Source organism: Corvus cornix, chromosome 22 (genome assembly GCF_000738735.6).
Source record: "Corvus cornix cornix isolate S_Up_H32 chromosome 22, ASM73873v5, whole genome shotgun sequence".
Classification (NCBI taxonomy): domain Eukaryota; kingdom Metazoa; phylum Chordata; class Aves; order Passeriformes; family Corvidae; genus Corvus; species Corvus cornix.
Genome location: NC_046351.1, coordinates 687,063 through 706,021, shown reverse-complemented (window position 1 = coordinate 706,021; position 18,959 = coordinate 687,063). Strand labels below are relative to the sequence as shown.

At 54.8% G+C, this 18,959-nt stretch overlaps 2 protein-coding genes across 3 annotated transcripts; both read right to left on the bottom strand.

Moving 5' to 3' along the window:
- Window positions 1-593: 593 nt before the first annotated feature.
- Window positions 594-3,890, bottom strand: BRF2 (BRF2 RNA polymerase III transcription initiation factor subunit). Its single transcript, XM_039564338.1, has 4 exons — window positions 3,712-3,890; window positions 3,073-3,132; window positions 2,469-2,790; window positions 594-1,928 (listed from the first exon to the last, which is right to left on the bottom strand). Exons 1-4 carry the CDS (start codon window positions 3,863-3,865, stop codon window positions 1,142-1,144), a joined length of 1,323 nt encoding a protein of 440 aa, XP_039420272.1. The 5' UTR covers window positions 3,866-3,890; the 3' UTR covers window positions 594-1,141.
- A 682-nt stretch (window positions 3,891-4,572) lies between these two features.
- RAB11FIP1 (RAB11 family interacting protein 1) lies at window positions 4,573-17,573 on the bottom strand. 2 transcript variants are annotated; one of them, XM_039564310.1, is made up of 6 exons: window positions 17,236-17,573; window positions 13,869-14,311; window positions 12,888-13,680; window positions 9,663-11,945; window positions 8,467-8,572; window positions 4,573-7,578 (listed from the first exon to the last, which is right to left on the bottom strand). In XM_039564310.1, the coding sequence occupies exons 1-6, from the start codon at window positions 17,556-17,558 to the stop codon at window positions 7,360-7,362; spliced, it is 4,167 nt and encodes a 1,388-aa protein (XP_039420244.1). In that variant the 5' UTR covers window positions 17,559-17,573; the 3' UTR covers window positions 4,573-7,359. The 2 variants fall into 2 exon arrangements, with proteins under 2 accessions (XP_039420244.1, XP_039420245.1); XM_039564311.1 differs by lacking the exon at window positions 9,663-11,945.
- Window positions 17,574-18,959: the final 1,386 nt, after the last annotated feature.

The window sequence follows — 18,959 nt, the reverse complement described above, 5'->3', positions numbered from 1 at the left end:
GCTCTTAAGAAGGCAGAGACCATTCTGGGGAGCAGGGACCATTCCTGGGAATGCAGGAGAATGATGCCAAGGAATTGGGGACCTTCCTCGGACAGTTCCCATGGTGCAAAGGGCTGGAACCTGGATAAGCACTTATTGTTCCCACTGAAAAACAAGTCTCTCCTTTTTCCCAGCACACAGGTAAAGCAGCCAGGCCGCAGAGAGGCTGCAGCAAAGCACAGGAGGAAGGTGGGAGCCTGGTGCCTCCCCTGCTTCAGTTTCCCCTCCATGCAAATGAGTTTAATTATGTAGCTACCTCCGAGGGGTCGTGGGGCTGGCAGGGCCACGAGGGGGGGAGGAAAAAGCACTTAGTGGGGATCGGTCTCCCCTGGGCACCACTCACCCCACAGGGCTGGGGCACCCCTGGGCTTAACATGCCACTGTCTGCCTGCCTCGGCTTCTCTGCCCAATTAAATGTTTAAATATTTCATTGTCCCTGGTATTTAACACAGTTCAAACCCTTGCTGTGGCTCCTGCAGCCTTCCCAGCCTGGCTGATGCGCCATGGTTCTATCGCTTGCTGCATTGTGACAGTATTAGAGAAAAAGCTTTGTATTCTTAATTACACTTTGTTTTGTCTGTTTACAAGCGAATGACATATCAACAGAGCTTCCTGCAATATCCGGGGGGAGGGAAGGGAAATATGCCAAAGAAATGCCTTTAAGGGGGTCTTTTTGCATTTTTATATGAATAGAATGTTTCTAGCAGATATGTTTTGTTTAATATATTAAAGATATGCCAATCTGCCAAGATCTGCTGTTATTTCTCTCAGACTTCATGTTCAAATACAGCCTGGCCTGCAGTTTTTTGACCCTCACAAAGTCATTCTGCTGAAGAATGAGAAGTTCGTGCCTGCCCTGGAAAACCTGGCACCTGCACCTTTATTTATTTATAACAGAAATGTAACATGACCTGAAGCAGTCACTCCATAAAAAGCTCCATTTTGGTCCAGCATATTGAGGAGGACCCAGCCTGCTCCCTCCTCACGGCCTCATTCCCTGGGTGACTGTCACTGCAGCACACTCACTCTGTCCCTGGTGGGCTTCACACTTTTGGTCCCAAAACTCTCCCTGGCAGCAACATCCTCTGGGCCATGGCCACCCTCACAGCCAGGCCTTGGCCTTCCTGAAGGCCCGGATCTCCTCAGGGCTCCGCAGGTACTGCTCGATCTCAGTGTCCGAGATGGGCTCGTCGCCCGTGGCAGCCGAGTCCGGAGCGCTCGGAGCTGCCGGACGCAGTCTCTTCCTTGGGTGGATGAGGCAGGGTGGGAGCAGGGGCCTCAGGGTGCCCCCACGCTGGCGTTTCCCTGCCACGGGACAGCCTTTCTGTGCCACCGGAGGAGAGCTGGGAGAGCCCTGGCCTGGGGAATCCTGGCCTGGGGAGTCCTTATCCGGGGAGTTCTTATCCAGGAAGCCCTGGCCCACGGAGTCCTGGCCTGGGGAGCCGTGGCCCGGGGCTGTGTCGTGCTGCTCCTCCCCGTCCTGCTGGCTGAAGGCGTTTTTCAGCAGGAACACCCGGTGCTGCAGCAGGTCCCCAATGTGCTTCACCACCGTTTTCTTGTCCAAGGTGAAGCCGCGCAGCCAGGAGAGATGGGAGGCCATTCCCAGCAGGATCTCCAGCAGCTCCTTCAGCCTGAGGTGGGCTGGCGGGGGCAGATCCACCCCTGCCAGGCGGCAGAACCGTGCCAAGGGGCAGGAGAGGCGCGGGCCGGGCCGCAGCGACTGCCACGCCAGGAACACTGCGGCCGTGACGATGGGCACGGGGTGCCGGCCGGTGACCAGCCACGTCTCGCTGGCCAGCTCCACAATGCCCATGGTCCGGGCCAACAGCTTCTCCTTGTCCTCCAGGAACGGCGCAGGGACGTTGGCCGCGGGCTGGAACAGCCGGAAGCTGCGGGAGCAAAGAGGCCACAGTCAGAGGAAACCTGGGACACCAGGCTCCAGGGGGGCCTTTGGGACAAACACATCCTGCTCCTGCCATGGGCTGCTGCTCATGGACATCAGGAGGAATTTCTTTATGGAAAGGCTTCTCAGGCATTGGAATTGCTGTCAGGGAGGTGTTGGAGTGCCCATTCCTGGAGGTGTCCAAGGAAGGCCTGGACATGGCACTCAGTGCTCTGGGCTGGGTGACAAGGTGGGCATCGGGCACGGGTTGGACTCGATGGCCTCAGAGATCTTTTCCAACCTCAGTGACTCTGGGATTCTGTGATTTATGGTGCCTCCCTGAGCATCTCTCTGCCCTCTCCAAACTGAGGAGAACGGGGAAGGATGAGGATGACAGCCCAGGTGTGACAAGGGAGGGACAAAAGGCAGCCCAGCTTGAGCACACATATCTGTGTCACACCTCAGCCCTGCCCACAGCCACATTTCTGCCTCTCCACCCACCCAAGACAAACAAGGGCTGCGAAATGGTTGGAAGGGGCCCCATCACCTGTTCAGGTGCGTTGTCACCAGGTCTGCCAGGCTCAGGGCGGGCACGGAGAGCCCCAGCTCCTTCTGCAGGCTCAGGTAGACGCTGGCGAACAGGTCCTGCTTCGCGTACAGGAGGGAGCAGATGGTGCCCATGGTCAGGGGCCAGTTGTGCTGGCGGCACGTCACGAACACGCAGCAGCCCCCCAGCAGCTCCTTCTTCTCCAGGCTGACCAGGTGGAAGGCGGGGAGCTGCAGAGCCCTCTGGAAGTAGGACACGGCCGTTTCCTCAAACACTGCTGGGAGCTGCAGGACTTTGCAGAGGTCCTGGACCCGCCGGATCCCTGCGGGAAGAAGCTGCCCTCAGACATCGGATCAAGCAATTTCTCCTCAGAACTGCAGCAGGCAGCGTTCACCCAGCCCCGGCACGGGCACAAGCAGCCCCACAGATGGCACTAAAACACCTCCCAGGCCCTCAGGGCAGGGGAGGCACCGGTTGGACGCAGCACCGACTGCCCTCCCCCCGCTCTGCCGCCAGCTCCGAAGGGTTTTTAACACTCTTTTACCATTAGAAACAAATTGGAGCAGCAGCCAGGAGGATCGGGGTGTGGAGGAACTGCTCTTACCTCGCTGCAGGCAGCGGCTCAGCTGCTCCTTCTGGCCAGTGCTCTGGGAATAGGCCACCTCTGGAAAACAGGGTTGGATCAGTCAGTCTTGCAGGGAATCCAGGGGACAGAGTCGTTTGGCTCTGCGGCAACCAGATGCCCACAGAACCGGATTCCAACAATCAGAATTGTTTGAGGGCCCTGAGTTAGAGCAGCACAGGCAACACTGAGCTGTGGGATCTCCTCCGAGCCATGCCTTCTCTACAGACAGAGCCAGGCAATGGCCTCGGGGCTGCTCCACTGCACTTAAAGCTCTTCTAAGAGGTTTAAATGAGATGTTAATAATTTCTTTTAATAATAAGCGATTCCACACTTTAAATTAAAAGTTCATCACCGGCTCCAAGCCTAAACCCTGGCAGGGAAGTGCTGCGGGTGTGCCCCATGATGGAAAACCCTGATGGTGTTCGGGGGGACGGAGGGAGGGGAAGCGGCCTCTCTGACCCGACAGTGCCCAGCGGGCACCGGGAGAGCCCCGCGCACCGAGACACAGCTCAGGAAAGCGCTTCGCTTCCCGGACCGACTCAGAGAGGCCCAAACGCGCTTCGCACGGTCGGTTCTGCACCACCCCGCGCCCGGACGCTCCCGGTTCCAGTGCCGCACCCCGCAGATGCTCCTCCTCGGTGTAGGTGGTGGTGAGGAGCCCCTCGGCCAGGACGCAGCCGCAGGCGGCGCAGACCAGCTGCTGCTGCGCGTAGTGCGCGTCCTCCACCAGCGCCGCCGACCCGCATTCGGGGCACCGGCCCCGCGCCGCCATCGCCGCCGCCGCCGCGCTGGGGGAGCGCCGGGGCGGGCGCACCACCAACAGCCAATAGCGGCGCCGCTCGGCCCCAGCCGACCAATAGCGGCACAGCTCGCAGTGCCTCCCGTCGCCCGCCCGGCCGAGGCGCCGCCCGCGCTCGCTGCGTTCCGCCCCCGCGAGTTCCGCCGGGCAGGAGGCCCCGGGGCCTGCGGAGGGCGGCGGCACCGAGGGGACAGCGCGTCCTCCTCGGCGGGGAACCGCACGTCAGCCCGGCTCGGGGGCCCCCGGCGCCTGTCGCCGCGGAGGATCAGGGCGGCAACCGCGCTCAGGGCTCCTGCAGCCAAGGCAGGCTGGAGGCGGAGTGGCCCCGCCTGCGGGAGGCTGATTGCCTCCTCCGCCTCCTCCTCCTCCTTCCATCATCCCCGCAATCTGAGGCCAGTGTTGCCATCAGGGACCAGCGCCGGGGTCACTTCGCTGCGGGCCGAGAATGTTTCACACGGTCACTGTTTGTGCTTTACAGAAACTCTCGATTCTGCAGATGCGGACGAGCCCGTCCGTCAGGTTTCCCCACCCTGCGAGGTGTTCACCAGGAAGTTCCTGCATGGGTCGCTGCAGGGATGAAACCAGCCCCAAAATAGCTGGAGGATGAGCGGAGCTGGTCACAAGGAGGGGACGAGGCCCTTTTGAAACTATTTCAGAACAAAGACACAGTGATCAGAACACTGGATTTAAAGTATTTTTATTGTAGTGTTCCGTAAAACCAAAAGGTGTTTAAAAACAAACAGTACCTGGGCTAAAAGCAGAGAGTACAAACAGGGAACATGCACTCAGATCCTTCAATAATAAAACAATATATTTGATTCTTAAGGCCCTTGAGGATGTAAAATGGCAGTCCCCCCACACTGAAGGAAGGCTTTAACAAGTATTGCCAATAAAAACGAGGTATGAGGGTTGTGCAATGCTTTTGGAGCTGGGGAAGTCAAGGACTGTGACCCCCCTGTGGCCCCCCTGTGTCCCCCCCAGTGCTGGGTCTGCTCGGGAAGAGGCTCCACAGCTGCAGCCACTGGAGAGAACAACCCCAGGACAAGAGCCTTGCACAGCTCGGGGTCCATCCCAACAGACACGGCTGGAGCTGGCAGAAAAAGGCTGCCAGGGGAGGGTGTTAGAGGTTTTAAGGCTTCATCTCTGCTACAAGCACACGTTATTGCTTTGGTTCTGTGCAGTGGTGATGCACACGAGGCCAGTTCCGTGAGACCCAGGCTCCAAAAGCGTCGCACACCCCGAGGTGCCGCCAGCAGCCGTCGGACCCGGACTGTCCTAGAGCGAGCCCAGTCCTGCTCCCCTGTGCCCAGTTACAGTGACCAGTAACACCAGTGTGGGTTTCTCACCCGCTGAGTCGCTGTTCCAGGGCACAACAGGGTTTCCTCTCTGACCCAGAACATCGGAAAGCTGCGGAATAAAGTCTAAAATACAAATTTATCAGTGAGGTACAGGACCCTCTGTCCAGAGATCCCCCGAGGCACAAGGAGGAAACAAATCAATCCTTCATCTTCCTCACTCGGGAAGGCACAAGAAGCAGCAGCAGCAGTTTCAGCAAGGCCAAGCAGCACCACTCAGGATTTCACCACCACCACCAGGGCCGCCTGCGTTTCGGACCCTTCGTTCAGAGCAGAGGGGACAGGAGAAAAGACAGAATGCCTCCACTGCTCAAATAACACTAAAATGAGATAAAAGTACCTGAAGTCTTGGAAGACTCTCAACTCCTAAGGCTTGTTTGAGGTCAGCCTGCCCCTGAGGGACAGCTCTACCAGAAAAGCTCTGGACTTTGGTAGCAGGTCAGTTTACAGGAATAAAAATGTCATTAACAGCATTTTTTTGATTTTTCTAATAAATGTTTACATCTCCGTGAAAATATATTAAACTGCTCTTTGCTACAAAAATACAGTATTGAGGTCTCCAGTCGCTTCCAGTGGTTTATGACAATTGTAAGCAGACTGCTCACAGGGTGAGAGTCCATCCAGCTGCTCCAGTCCCTCCATAAAGTGCTTTGCTGTAGGAAAACTGAGTTGGAACTCACCCCTGAGCCAGAAGTGACCCAATAAAACTTCCAAAGGTAGGAGTGTTTATTTCCACAGAACTCAGGCTGGAAAGCTTTAAGCTTTGGTCCTCATGAAGCTTTGGTCCTTTGCTTCCACTCTGTTGGTATTCCAACTTCCTTCTAAGCCTTTTATGGACTCTCCCTACCCTGGTAAATCCCAGAGGTGCAAAAAGGCATCTGATTTTTTTTTAGATCTTTGCCAAGAGCTCACCAAAACAAAGCCCCATGTAGTTTTCAGTGGGGGAAGCCGTGGTGGCTGCTCACCAGCAAAGAGCTGTTCCCGCTGTCTGACGGGATGGGGAGGAGAAATCCCTGAATCCACTGAGACCCTACCAAAGGTATCGATTCTCCAGCAACACCAGCACCCCTCAGCTACACGAGGTTTTCCTCCCACTGTGAGCAGCCAGCCCCAAAGAGCCAGAGCAGATGGGAGCCCCAGCGCTCCCTCCCCTCTCTGGGCTGTGCAAGGAATGACAGAAAAAAGCACTGCAAGACTGATCACCTTTGGAGGGCATTCAAGGTGAGCCCCAGCTCCAAAATCCAAGGGGTTTATATTTAATGAATTCAATGTAAAAGGGAAACGGTCACAGAACTCCCACACGGCACAAGATGTGAGACCCAGGCCTGCTGCAGAGCACCGAGCAGAGCCAGGGGGCCTTTGCCTCCTCTGAACGACCTCCAAAGCAGAAATTTTAAGACACCAAGAGAACAACTTCTGATTTAAAATGTACCTTTGGCCCAAATTCATTGATGCCATTTCTATGGTAGAAACGTACCGTGAACCTCAACGTCTCCTACTCCAAAAAACCTGTAAACTTGCCCTTGGAGAACTCTTGGGAATGTCCACTTGATGAGATGAACTGAGATTTGGTCAACTTATGGTCAACATTCAGGGCATTAATTCCTTTTAAATTACAGCCCGGGTCTGAAGCTGGGACATCTTTGGACTTCTCCAGTGTAGTTAATTATTACTTTAGAAGCAATCAAATCCTCAAGCTCTACTGTACAAGGATTTATATTGCACTACAACTTCAGATGTGGAAAGAAAAGTAACTGATCTATCAAAGCTGCTACAAAACAAAACCAGTTAAAAACATCTTCCTAAAGGATCATCAGCGCCTTGCTGGGAAGCAAAACACATCAAAAACCCTCCTCCTTCACATCACAACCAGCCTTTGGATTAATGCCTGATCTTCCCAAATAATGGGAAGAAAACAAAAAATAAATATGATAAGGCAACTTCATTACAACACCTGATGGAACTATTAATCAATCTGAGAGTTGCTCAAGGCAGAAACAGGAAAAAGGTCATTTTCTGTGGGCAGCACAACCGGTACCACCTGCTCCACACCAGCTCCTCACACTCCTCTGGTGGGAATTCAGTCCTTGTTCACCAACATCCCGAGACCCTTCACATCTTCCCAGCCTTTTTGTTCCCAGACATGGAAACACGGAGGATGTTTGGGGTTTCTTCCATGACTCTGACAAGCAGGTTGTCGATGTAGTCCTCGAGCTCCCGCACTTGGAGGTCCTTCCTGGTAATGGTATCCTTCTGTTTCAGCACCAGCTGGATCAGCTCATCGTGTGTCAGCTGAGCATACGCATAGGCAGGGTCTGAGGGATCGTATTTCTTGGGGAGGGAGGGAGGGAAAGCAGGGTCAGTGCAGACACAGGGCATTCCAAAGCAGCAACAGAACACACAGAGCAGCACTGTGATAGCTGCTGCTTCAACAAACCTCCTAAAGCTTAAACCAGCTGCTTAAATACAGACTGGTAAAGCCAAATTAAAGTTAAACAGCAAGAAACAGCCACCCAGGCCTTTGGTGTTTCCTCCTATTTCTTTGAAAAGTCTGTTTTTAACCCTTAAGGAACTTGAGAGGTACTGGGCAACTTCCGCTGATTCCTGCAGCTCCCAGAACACTGCCCAGGCAGGGAGTGTGAGCACAAGAGGCTCCTGTGGTGCATCACACAGTTTAGGTGGAACCAGAGCACCACGACACCCACTGCAAGTTGTCAACTCCCCTGAAACAGCAGCGTGTCACTTTGAATCCCTTAACTCACATCCTCTCCCCTCACACCAGAAGGAGGCACTGCCATTATTTCAGTTCTAACTTCTCTATTTCCCCAAAAAAACCCCGAGGGACAATAAGGGGACCCGGGATTTTCCCTGCTGACCAGGGGATGCTCCCAGCCATTCAGATCAACGTGGCAGGTAAGCTATGCCTCAAGCCTGGAGGTCTCCTCTGAGGCCAGGATTATGCTGAAAGCTCCTCTCAGTCCCAGTGCTGGTCCCAACTGCACGACTACACTCCGAGGAAGTGGCTGTGCCTGAGAACCTCCTCCACAAAACACCAGCACCAACTCTATTAGAGACCAGTCTGCAAGAAAATGAGCATTTAAGACTGTCCCCACGCTTGGGAGCTGACCAAAAGAAAGTTCATGTCCCAGCTATCCGGAATACACAAACTCTTCAATTAAATCAAAGCTTAGGCAGTGGAAGTGCCACTTCCCTCCATACCTTCACACTCATTTCCAGCAGCTTTTCATTCATGGTGCTGATGACATTCAGGTTCTTACTCTGAGGCTTGTTTGCCATGGCATTCATTGGCTTCACGGGATGGAGTCTGCAACAGGAAAAGAAATGTTTCTGTTGTTTATGCAGGACACGTAACACCAGCATGACACAGATCTTTACACTAAAACAAATACAGCAAGAAATTGGGGGAGATTCCCTCCCTGCTCTATCTCCTGAGAGAAAAGAGATTCAGCTTCAGGAAGACAAGGTATTTCTAAGCCACAGGGGTTTTGTAAGTATTTTCCAGTTCTCTACTATCTTTATTGACTTAAGGCATTGGAGATAAAGCAGCAGCAGGAAGGGAAATACATCCTGTGTGTGTCATGGAAGAAAAGCCGCGTCGGGCTACACGAGCAGACAGAGCACAGGGCAGCTACTCTGATCCCTCAGGCACTGGTATTTCAGCCCGACTTTCCTAATCAGAACATATTTGTGGTCTTACAACAGATCAAATACTTCTGCTATCCCAAGACAAGCATTAGGCCTTTTCCAGTCTGAACTGACACCACGACCTGCGAAGAAGTGCTGTCATTACTTGCCTGAGCAGGACTTACAACACCAATTTTAACACAGGAAGAAAATTTTACTTCTGTTTCAGCAAACACTGGCCCAGAGGTGTCCTAGATCCCAGGCAGAGTTGTGCAGGTGAAGTCTCAAGGGCTGAAAGGTCAGTGGCAGCACTCCCACACAGCAGGAGCTGCATCTTCAGGAGCAGCCTGAGCTGTATCACTTGTGGTGATCACGCTGAGGAGCCCAACTCAGCCAGGAAATGAAGCAGCCCCATTTATCAGGGTGACCATTCTCCCGTGTCTGACAAACAGCTCAATCCCAGTCCATTTTCCCAACTGGTATTCATGACTCTATTCCACCTGCCCTTTCCCTAATGGCTCCCCTAAGAGCTCTGATGAGCACCCACTCCGCTCAGCACCCTGAGGAGCTGCACAGATCCTCCTGGAGCCAGCAGCAACCCCGCACTGGGGGACAGGACCCAGGCCCTGACAAATCCAGGCCCCGAAGGAAGTCAGGGCTGTCTGATCCCGGTCAGATCCAGCAGCTGCAGAGACAGATCTGCACCCACAAAGCAAAGCAAAGCTCACCCCTGCACAGAGGTACCTGCTGGGATCCCCACATGGTCTCACCTGTGCTTGGGAGACACGGTTTCACCACCCCATGGGGTTTGGTTAGGGAACGTTTCAGAGGGTGAAACCCGTGCCTGGAGAAGTTTCTTCTTGCCCGAATTTCCCGCTTTATCTGCGAAGCCCTCGGCTGCTGGCTTTTTCGGAGACTCTGCTCTACGATTTGGGGTGTCAGAGAGAAGGGAATGAGAGGAAGAGTAGGGCTGGCAAGGACTTGACAGGGAGGAAGAGGAAGCAGAAGGCTCAGAGAAGTCACACTCTGCACGCTCCTCAACACCTGCACTCCTTTCCAGCTCTTGTTTCTCAAAATGACCACTGCACTCCCTGGAATGAGACGTCACACCTAAGCCTGAGTCAGCTCCCTGGACACAGACCCTGGGAGCACCCACTCCAGCAGGCAGCACGGCTGAACTCCCTGGCTTACAGGCACCAGGAACAGCTCCTCCTCCTCCCAGAGCAGCCGGGATCACCAGAGCTGCAGCAGAGCTATCAGAGAGCTCTCTTTGTTCTCCGTGCAAAGGCGTCAGACCTCGGGGCTGCTCTCCAGTCTGTAAAGCACCTTTACCACCTGCAGTGACTCCATAGCCCTCCTGACAGTCCCCCAGCAGCTCGTCATCAGAGCCTCCCTCTGGGATCGCTGGAAGATTGGCCAGTCTCGAGCCCCGGTCTCCGGGAACAGGAATGGCAGACTTGAGATTTGTGAGACTGACAGATAAATTGTCATCACCTTCCTGTTTTAAAGGCCTGTCACTGCTGTTACCTCTGGGTGTCACTGGAGGGGTGACAGTCTCCAAGGAGCCACTTTGAGGGAGGCACCCACGAGCAGCTGAGGCTTCATCACCCAGTAACAGAAGCCCTGGTGTGGATTTCACACCATCACCTGAAGCAGGGACATCACCCCTTAGCTCAGCCTGGGAAATGGGTGGGCATTTCCTCAGCAGTGCAGCGAGCCGTGGGGCTGGCCTTGGTGGGACAAGGATCTCGCTGCCAGCCCCTCCTGTACCCGAGTCCCGAGGGGACACCGGGCAGGCTCTCTGGGTTGGTTTGACTGGAGAAAGTGACTCATTTCCAGCAAGTGGAGTTGCCTGGGGCTCTACCATGGGCACACATTCCACCCATCGCTCTCCACCACAGCTCTCCTGCTTCTCCCTGAGCTCGCTCTCGGGGGACGGTGCCCGGTCAGCCTCTGGCACGAGGCTGTCACTGGACTTGGAGAGAGACACAAAACCTTTGTCACCCCTCGTGCAGGGCTCCGTGTTTACACCAGTGACCTCCACAGCTGTTCCATCCCTGCTCCAGGTGGGATGTGTGCTGTCACCAGAGAGCTCTGTCGATGGGTAACCCCCTGCTCCCAGCTCACCCCCAAACCCTGCTCCCTCTCCTGCTGCCCCTGAACCCGTCCGTAACCTTCCACTGGAACCCGAGTGCTGCTCTCCCCCCTCCTGCCCACCCAAACCTGCATCACCTGATGTAACACCCTGCCATCCACCAAGGACAAAGGACTTAGATTTCGCATTGCCTGGCTCACTGCTTTCCAAAGAATCCTCAGGCTGAAGCTGGGGAGAATCACAGTGCAGCTCTGGAGCCAGCCCAGGGGGGCCAGCAGGGGGGTCAGACAAGGTGCCAAGAGGGTCTGGCACAGCTGTGACATCCCTGGTTAAAGCCACATCCGAAGAGCCTCCTGAAGCACCAGGACCAGGGCGTCCTGCAGAGGAACAGTCCTCACCACCAGGAAGGCAGGAAGGGGAAGAACCAGCGACAGCCTGGGAACCTGGCACTGGCTGTCCCCCACGCTTGGACACGAAGGGATTATTGTCATTGAAATGACAGCCAGAGGGGACAGAAGGTGTGGGTGGGCCAGAGAGACCCCGGGAAGCCTCTGTGTCAGAGCCCTCGGGACCTTGCCCCCAGTCAGCAGCAAAAGGATTATTGCCCCTAGCAGAGACTGGCCCAGGACAAGGAGCTTTGGGAACAGACGCTGCAGGATGATGGGATGAAGGGAAACGGGTGATGCTGTTGGGATCCAGGGCTCTGGATGCCCTGTCCCACTCAGGAGTAAAGGGGTTCTTGTCATTCCAAAGCTCTGCAGCAAAAGCAGGAGCAGCGAGAGAGGCAGGAGAACTGGTGATGTTTTTAGAGTCTGGCACTTGGACTGTCTGCCCCACTTTAGAAATAAAAGGATTATTTGCACTGCTGATACGGTGCACAGAGAGAAAAGCAGGGAGAGGGTCAGGTGCAAGAGTAGGAAGTGTGGCTTTGGGTTCCTCCTCTGGAGACAGGCCCAGTCTGCAAAAAGGGACAAAAAACTCGGATGTCACTTGCAGATGCAACACGAGGCAGGAACAGACAAGCTTCAGCACCAGCCTCCATCAGCTCTGCCACTGGAGATGAACCATACTTTAAAGAGACCTCAGAGAGAGGTCTCCCTGTCTGCGAGACTTTATATCCTGAACTGCATCTTTACCAAGCACTGGACTTACATCAGAACTCTTCTGCTGCAGAGCTTGGTTTTGCTGCTTTAAGCACCGTCTCTTTGCACCCCAAGCAGGTTTGTTAGTACAGAAAACACTGCACAGGCAAGAAATTTAAACTTGAGAAGCACTGAAAATGAGGAGTTAGGGACATACACAAAACACAGCCTTATTAGTAGGGCACACCTATATATATATATATATATATATATAAAACTCCAAACACAATTTATATATATGTGTGTATGAAGGAAAAAAGGAGCAGAATTTCCGAAAAAGCCTTGTGTACAAAACCACACAAAATCCCTTTGTGCTGCTGTGAACGATGCCAAAAGCAGAAGGGCTCCAAGGGCTCCAAGGCTACCCTCTGGAAGACCACAGCCAAGTAGAGAAGAGGAAAGCAGAGATGTTAGAACGGGCATTTCAGACCCTGGGGAGGCTGCAGTCACACAGCTCAGACAGAGTTAGTTTGTGCAAGAGATCCAGCAAGAAAAATCACCCTACAGTACCTGCACAGGTGCCTGCACTAGAGAACCACTATTTCAGCATCACTTACAAGGAGCTCCCCATATCCATCTTTTTTTCACATTGAGAAAGAACCTGGGAGTTGTTATTTGCTATCAAAGCGCCCAACGCCAGCGTAAAACCTGCAGGTATGCACAGAGCAGCACCTGAGCTCAGGTGTGGCAGGACACAGCCCACTGCCACCTGCCACCACCACTGCCCCTCCTGCCCCCTGGCAGCAGCTGGGACTCACCTGGGTTTCACAGCTTTGGTCTTGGCTGGCGCAGCTTTCTCGGGTTTCCGTTCCTCCTCACGAGGGCTGAGCAGCTGCTTGGTTGCGACGGCGTCCTCCCCATGGTGAGCGTCTCCTGACGGGCTCCCTCCTCCCCCATCTGCTGGGGGTTCGGGGCATTTGGCCTCCTCTTCACTCTTCTCCTCTGTAATTGTGTTTTCCTCACTCTGCAGGGTCCTGTCGGGAATAATCTCAGCATCGCTGGGCTTCAGCGTTTCCTTCTTCCCAGTGACCAGGGAGAGCAAGGCAGACTTTTTGTGGTCTGGTTTTTTGGTCTCTCTAACAGCCTCGACGCTCGGTGGAACGCTGGTGTCCAGGTGCTCCTCGCTACTGAGCAGTTTGTATGATGGCAAAGTCATGGATTTGAAAGTCTCCAAGGATGTGGACCCAGAGAAAGCCTGACCAGGAGAGGTTCTTCCCATCTCTTCAGGTGATTTAGTGGACCTGGAGGACAGGTTCTCCTCTGAGGCAAAGAGCTGCTTCCTCCTGAGGTTGTGAGGAGAGGGGGAGGAGGTTGGAGTCTTGTCCTTTGTCGTGGTCTCTTCCATATAAACGTGACTGCCATTGATGCACAGACTGGACTTGGAGATGGGATCGCTTTTGGATTTAAGGCCACTGAACAAAGAGAGCCCATCCTTTTTGGTGTGGTTAGTGGTTCCTTGGGTGAGCTGCCTACTGTCCAAAAACGCTGGTTTACGAGATTTGAACAGAGGAGAAGGAGCTGGCTTCTCTTCCAGGGCATTTTCAAAGGATCCTGGAAAAAAAAAACCAGGGAGAAATTCAAGATGCAAGAACAACCTTTTCCCTGACACTACTGACAGCCTCAGTACCAGGAGGGACTTCCTACAAATTTGTTCAGAAAGAAGAATTTAACGAGTGCTGTGGAAAGTGTGAACGACCCTTTGGAGGAAGGCTCTGTGCCCAGCGAGTGCCAATACTCACGTTCTGAGGTCGGAGAGGTCTCGGACTCCTCCTCGTCCCACTGCGGCTGGAAGTCGCTGGGCCGCAGCCGAACCCTCGGGGTGACAGGCTGCTGCGTGGGCAGCACCGACAGCGACTGCGACAGGGACGTCTTCTGCAGGCCGGGCTTGGAGAACAGCGCTTTGAACTTGGATTTCTTCTTCTCCTTCTCGACGGCCTCATCCTCGCTGTCAGCGGGGGAGTGGGTTGTGCTGGGGACGATCGCCGATGCCGTGTCCGAGAGGCCGCTGCTCCTCTTGCCCTTGAGCTTGTCTTTGAGCTTCCCAAAGGGAGAGCGGGGCTTGTCCTTCATGGACAGATCAAACATGCTGGCTGTCATGTTGCTCCTCATAAACTGGATATCCACCTCGATCTCCCCTCTCTCTTTTTCCTTCTTCCCCGGTTTGGAGCGAAGCTTGTACCACCTGCAGCAACAAGGAGGTTTCTTTTACCACCAGTAATTGAGAGCACAGAGGGTGCTTATGGCTGAAAAATCAAATCAGCCCACAGTGTAGGAAAAGAACACCTTTAATCTTATGACGACGTCATGGTCACAGCCCCAGGTGCCAAGGAAAACATTCCTTATCGTAAACAGAAAGTTATTTGTAAGATTTGATTTAAAACCCAGATCAGGAAGGGTTAAAAAAAAGGAGAAAAAACAGAAACACGACATGGAATTCCTGTATTTCAGCTCAGCCACTCTCCTCTGCCCTTTCATCTCTCCTCCTGATACTCGCAGAGGCCACGGCTTTGAAGTGGGAGCGAGAGCAGCAGCCTCGGAGCTGCACACGGTCCCACACCCTCATACCTTTCATTCCAGCTCCTTAATGCCTCTTAAGCCAAGGAACCCCTAATCAGCACCAGAGAGCCAACCCAAGCCTTACAGACTGCGGGGGATTTCCACTCACCCCTCCAGGCTCGTGACTGGCACGCACCAGGAAGGGCATTGCTCAGACAGAGCCCTCTCCCTCCCCAAACAAGGCTCCAGAATGTCAAGCTCTGTGTGAGGCGTGCCCAGGGCATCCCAAACCACAATCCCACCACCCACATGCCCTCAACCACCACTCAGTGACATTCAAACCACATTTGAGCCAGCAAAGAGAATTATCAGCACTGCACACCAGTATGGTTTTGTTTGTTGACGGAACTGCAGAATTCCCGACTCCACAGAACCCATAGGAAAGGCTGCCTGGAGACTGCTGGTTTCTTCCTCCTCACCAGCTGCAACGGGAAAATAAAGGAAGCAAACAGAGCATGCAAATGCGCCCTTGCCATCAAATTTGTGCTTCAACCTCCAAGGATGTACTGAGAGCAACAAATGAGAACAGGAAAAGGCAATTTGCTCCAGAGGAAATTCAAAACTAATGGGGATAACTGAAGGAGATGGATTCAGGAATCTGCTACAGACACTTCAGATGGAAATGTGGAAGAAATTCTTCCCTGTGAGGGTGCTGATCCTGGAGAAGCTGTGCCTGTCCTGTCCCTCAAAATGTTCAAGGGCAAGTTTGGAGCAATGGGTCTGGTGGAAGTTGTCCCTGCCTGGGGCAGGGGGTGGAACAAGATGAGCTTAAAGGTCCATTCTGGGATTCTCAATGAACGCTTGAGCTACAGTCAGACACTCTGACCTGGAGTTAGAAGACACCCAGGGAAGGGGTTTTATCAGGAGACTGAGGCTTTGCCCAGTCCCTGAAGCTGCAGCAGCCTGGCAATCACAACCCCTTTGCCTTTAACATGAGCCAGCACTGGGCACTTTTGTTCCCAACCCGTGATTTCCAGGAGCATCCTGTGCTCGCAGGGCTTCGGTGCCACAATTGATCCCGTGTGCCCTGGGAGCCACGGGCAAACAACGTGTTCAGCAAAGGCAGCTCAGTCCCGGCTGAACACGGCACCCCTGGGGGCGGCTGGAAGGCAATCATGGACTGACAACCCCCCAGTCCACAAAAAATCTCATTAATGGCATTTATTGTGTTAGCGAGCACCTGTCAATCAACGTGCATCTATCTGCCAAATAAAACTAATCCTTTATGGCTACACATCACCATGGCAGCAAGAACAAAACAGGCTGCAAACCGGAAATCAAGGGCTGGAAACAACTGAAAATATGAGAAATTTCCCCAGGAGTACCAAAGCTGTGTTTTCATTTTTTCTCCCCCTCAATTTTCCTTTGCCCAGACACAAAGGAACGCGCTCGGGAGCCTGAGGCACCGGCCCTGAGCTCTGCTGACCAAGGGGCTCCGCAGTGTAAACACAGCAGTGTCTGACACAGCCTTAATGAACCCACGGCCTAATTAAGCCTTGACAAGCGGCTCCATCCCGGTGCTCAGGTGAGCCAGAGGAGGAAGGTGAGTCACCAGCACATTACAAGGCTGCTGACTCCCAGTAAAACCCCCGGGAACCACCCCCGGGTTTCACCGCCCCAGTGTTTATGTTCAAAGCAGCGAGTGTGACACAGAGCTGGTGCTGGGCAGGAACGTCCCGGCTCCGAGTCCTGCTGACAGCAGCGGGGTCAGTCCATGGAACACGGAATTATTCCCCTGACACATGCTAAGCACTTATTAAGGAAAATAAATAAACGGCTGGCAGAGCCCAGGCTCATTCCCTGCTGGAAGGAGGCGGCATTCCGAGGACAGCAGGTTTCGGGGGTCAGGCTGGCTGTTTCCTCTGTACGGTGTCAGCACTCACACGGAAACATTTAAAAGTCAAACCCAAGGACCAGGCAGGACTGGCTGGAAAAGCTTTCTGCGGGCCCCCAGCTATGGGGGCTCACCCACACCAGGAGGGACCCTGCCCCGAGGGGTCACCCCGTGGGCACTTACGGGGCTTCAGGGGGCCCTGTGGGGAACAAGAGTCCCCACCACGACCCCCCCACTCCTCTGGGGCACAGGGTGACCCCCAGTCTGAGGGACACACAGATTCCCATGGGGGCACAGGGGTCTCCCACCAGATCCACACATGCCTGTGGCACACAGAGGTTTCCATGAGGAATAGGAACAGGCCATGGGGAACTGGGGCTCCTCACACAACTTCACACCCTTGAAGAGCACAGAGCCCCCTCTCAGCTTCCTCCCCAGCCCCCGTGGGGCACAGAAGCCCCCTCATCACTCTCCCTGACCTCCGAGGGGTGCACAGGTCCCCTCCAAACCTCTTCCTGGCCCTCGTGGGGCTGAGAGACCCCCCCCCCCAAAACCTCCTCTCCAGCCTCCGTAGGACCCACTCCATCCTTCTCCCCAGCTCCCGTGGGACACAGAAGCCCTCGCATCCCTCTCCCTGGTGCCGGTGGGGCGCTCAGGTTTCCCCCCAAACCTCTCCCCAGTCCCCACCGCACACTGAGGGTCCCCCCCGGTCGCACCTCGTGTGCCGCCGGTCGCCGTCGTCCCGCAGCGCCGCCAGATCCACCTCGGCGCGGCCCAGGAACTTGTCGGCGCCGGCCAGGGCGCGGTGCAGCACCGTGAGGCGCAGCGCGGCGGGGCGCGCCGGCAGCTCGAACGTGGCCTCCTCCCGCCACAGCGGCTCCCCCCGGCACCGCTCGGCCACCGACGTGCGGAACTTGTCGCGGCCCAGCGCCATCACCGCGTACGCGTCGCTGCCGCCCGCCGCCGCCTTGGCGCGGAGCCCCCGCGCCCGCAGCACCGTCACCCGCGCGTGGGTGGGCGCCCAGCCCGCGGCCGCCATGGCAGCGAGGGCAGCGGCGGCGCCGGGAGCGCCCCGGGAACGGCGGCGGCACCGGGGAGGCACCGGGGAGGCACCGGGGAGGCACCGGCCCGCCCCTCTCGCGAGAGCGCGGGGAGGGCGCGGCCTGCGGCGGGCGGGGCCCGGGCGCACAGGTGTGTGCAGGTGTGCATGAGGGAGTATACATGTGTGCACAGGTAAGTACACGTGCGTGCGAGGGTGTATACATGTGTGCACAGGTGTGCATGAGGGTGTATACATGTGTGCACAGGTAAGTACACGTGCGTGCGAGGGTGTATACATGTGTGCACAGGTGTGCATGAGGGAGTATACATGTGTGCACAGGTAAGTACACGTGCGTGCGAGGGTGTATACATGTGTGCACAGGTAAGTACACGTGCGTGCGAGGGTGTATACATGTGTGCACAGGTGTGCATGAGGGTGTATACATGTGTGCACAGGTAAGTACACGTGCGTGCGAGGGTGTATACATGTGTGCACAGGTCTGTACAGGTGTGTGAGGGTGTATACATGCGTGCACAGGTGTGTGTGAGGGTGTATACATATGTGCACAGGTAAGTACAGGTGTGTGTGAGGGTGTATACATGTGTGCACAGGTGTGCATGAGGGTGTATACATGCATGCACAGGTGTGTGCGAGGGTGTATACATGTGTGCACAGGTGTGCAGGTGTGTGAGGGTGTATACATGCATGCACAGGTGTGTGTGAGGGTGTATACATGTGTGCACAGGTGTACATGCGCATGCAGGTGAGTACAGATGTGCACGGGTGTGTACAGGTGTAGGTACAGCTGTGTGTGGTTTGGTGCAGGGCTGTGTGCGGGCATTCCAGGCTGCACAGGTGCCTGTGAGAGCAGACAGGTGTGGGGGTACAGTCTGTGGGGTGTACAGAGACTGTGAGGCCGAGGGGGTTGACGTGTGCTGGAAGCCCCTAGGTGAGCTGATGCAGCCACGCTTTCACCACACGTCCCAACAGCTCCCTAAAAGCTCCACGGTCCAAATTTGCATCAATTGGGTTTTTAGACCAACTTCCACACCCTGTCTGCTTCACCCCGGTGTCTGCAAGGGGTGTGCACACCCACCTCAGAGGCGGCACTCGGAGACAGACTTGGAATAAAGGCCTTTTGGTCAAACATTTGCTGCTGAATGCAAACCACACAACCAGCCAGACCCGCTGTTTTTTCTGCTCCAGGAGGGACTTCAGCAGCCCAGCATCAGCAGAGAAACAACCCCCCACACCCAATAAATAAATTCCCATTTGCCGGAACCTCCTCCCAAGATACATCCTCAGATCCCACCTCAACTGGGGGAAGTTGTACTTATTTTAAGCTGTTGCCATTAACACAGTTATTATGTTATTTATCATGGTATAGGTGTGGAGACA

Excerpts from the sequence above, each read along its gene's own strand:
- BRF2 (XM_039564338.1), bottom strand. The coding sequence starts at position 3,865 with ATGGCGGCGCGGGGCCGGTGCCCCGAATGCGGGTCGGCGGCGCTGGTG. Across the intron at positions 3,133-3,711 it reads CGAGGAGGAGCATCTGCGGG|AGGTGGCCTATTCCCAGAGC; the intron begins GTGCGGCACTGG and ends CCTGTTTTCCAG. Across the intron at positions 2,791-3,072 it reads GAGCCGCTGCCTGCAGCGAG|GGATCCGGCGGGTCCAGGAC; the intron begins GTAAGAGCAGTT and ends TTCTTCCCGCAG.
- RAB11FIP1 (XM_039564310.1), bottom strand. The coding sequence starts at position 17,558 with ATGGCGGCCGCGGGCTGGGCGCCCACCCACGCGCGGGTGACGGTGCTG. Across the intron at positions 14,312-17,235 it reads GGCGACCGGCGGCACACGAG|GTGGTACAAGCTTCGCTCCA; the intron begins GTGCGACCGGGG and ends TTGTTGCTGCAG. Across the intron at positions 11,946-12,887 it reads ACCAAAGCTGTGAAACCCAG|ACTGGGCCTGTCTCCAGAGG; the intron begins GTGAGTCCCAGC and ends CCCTTTTTGCAG.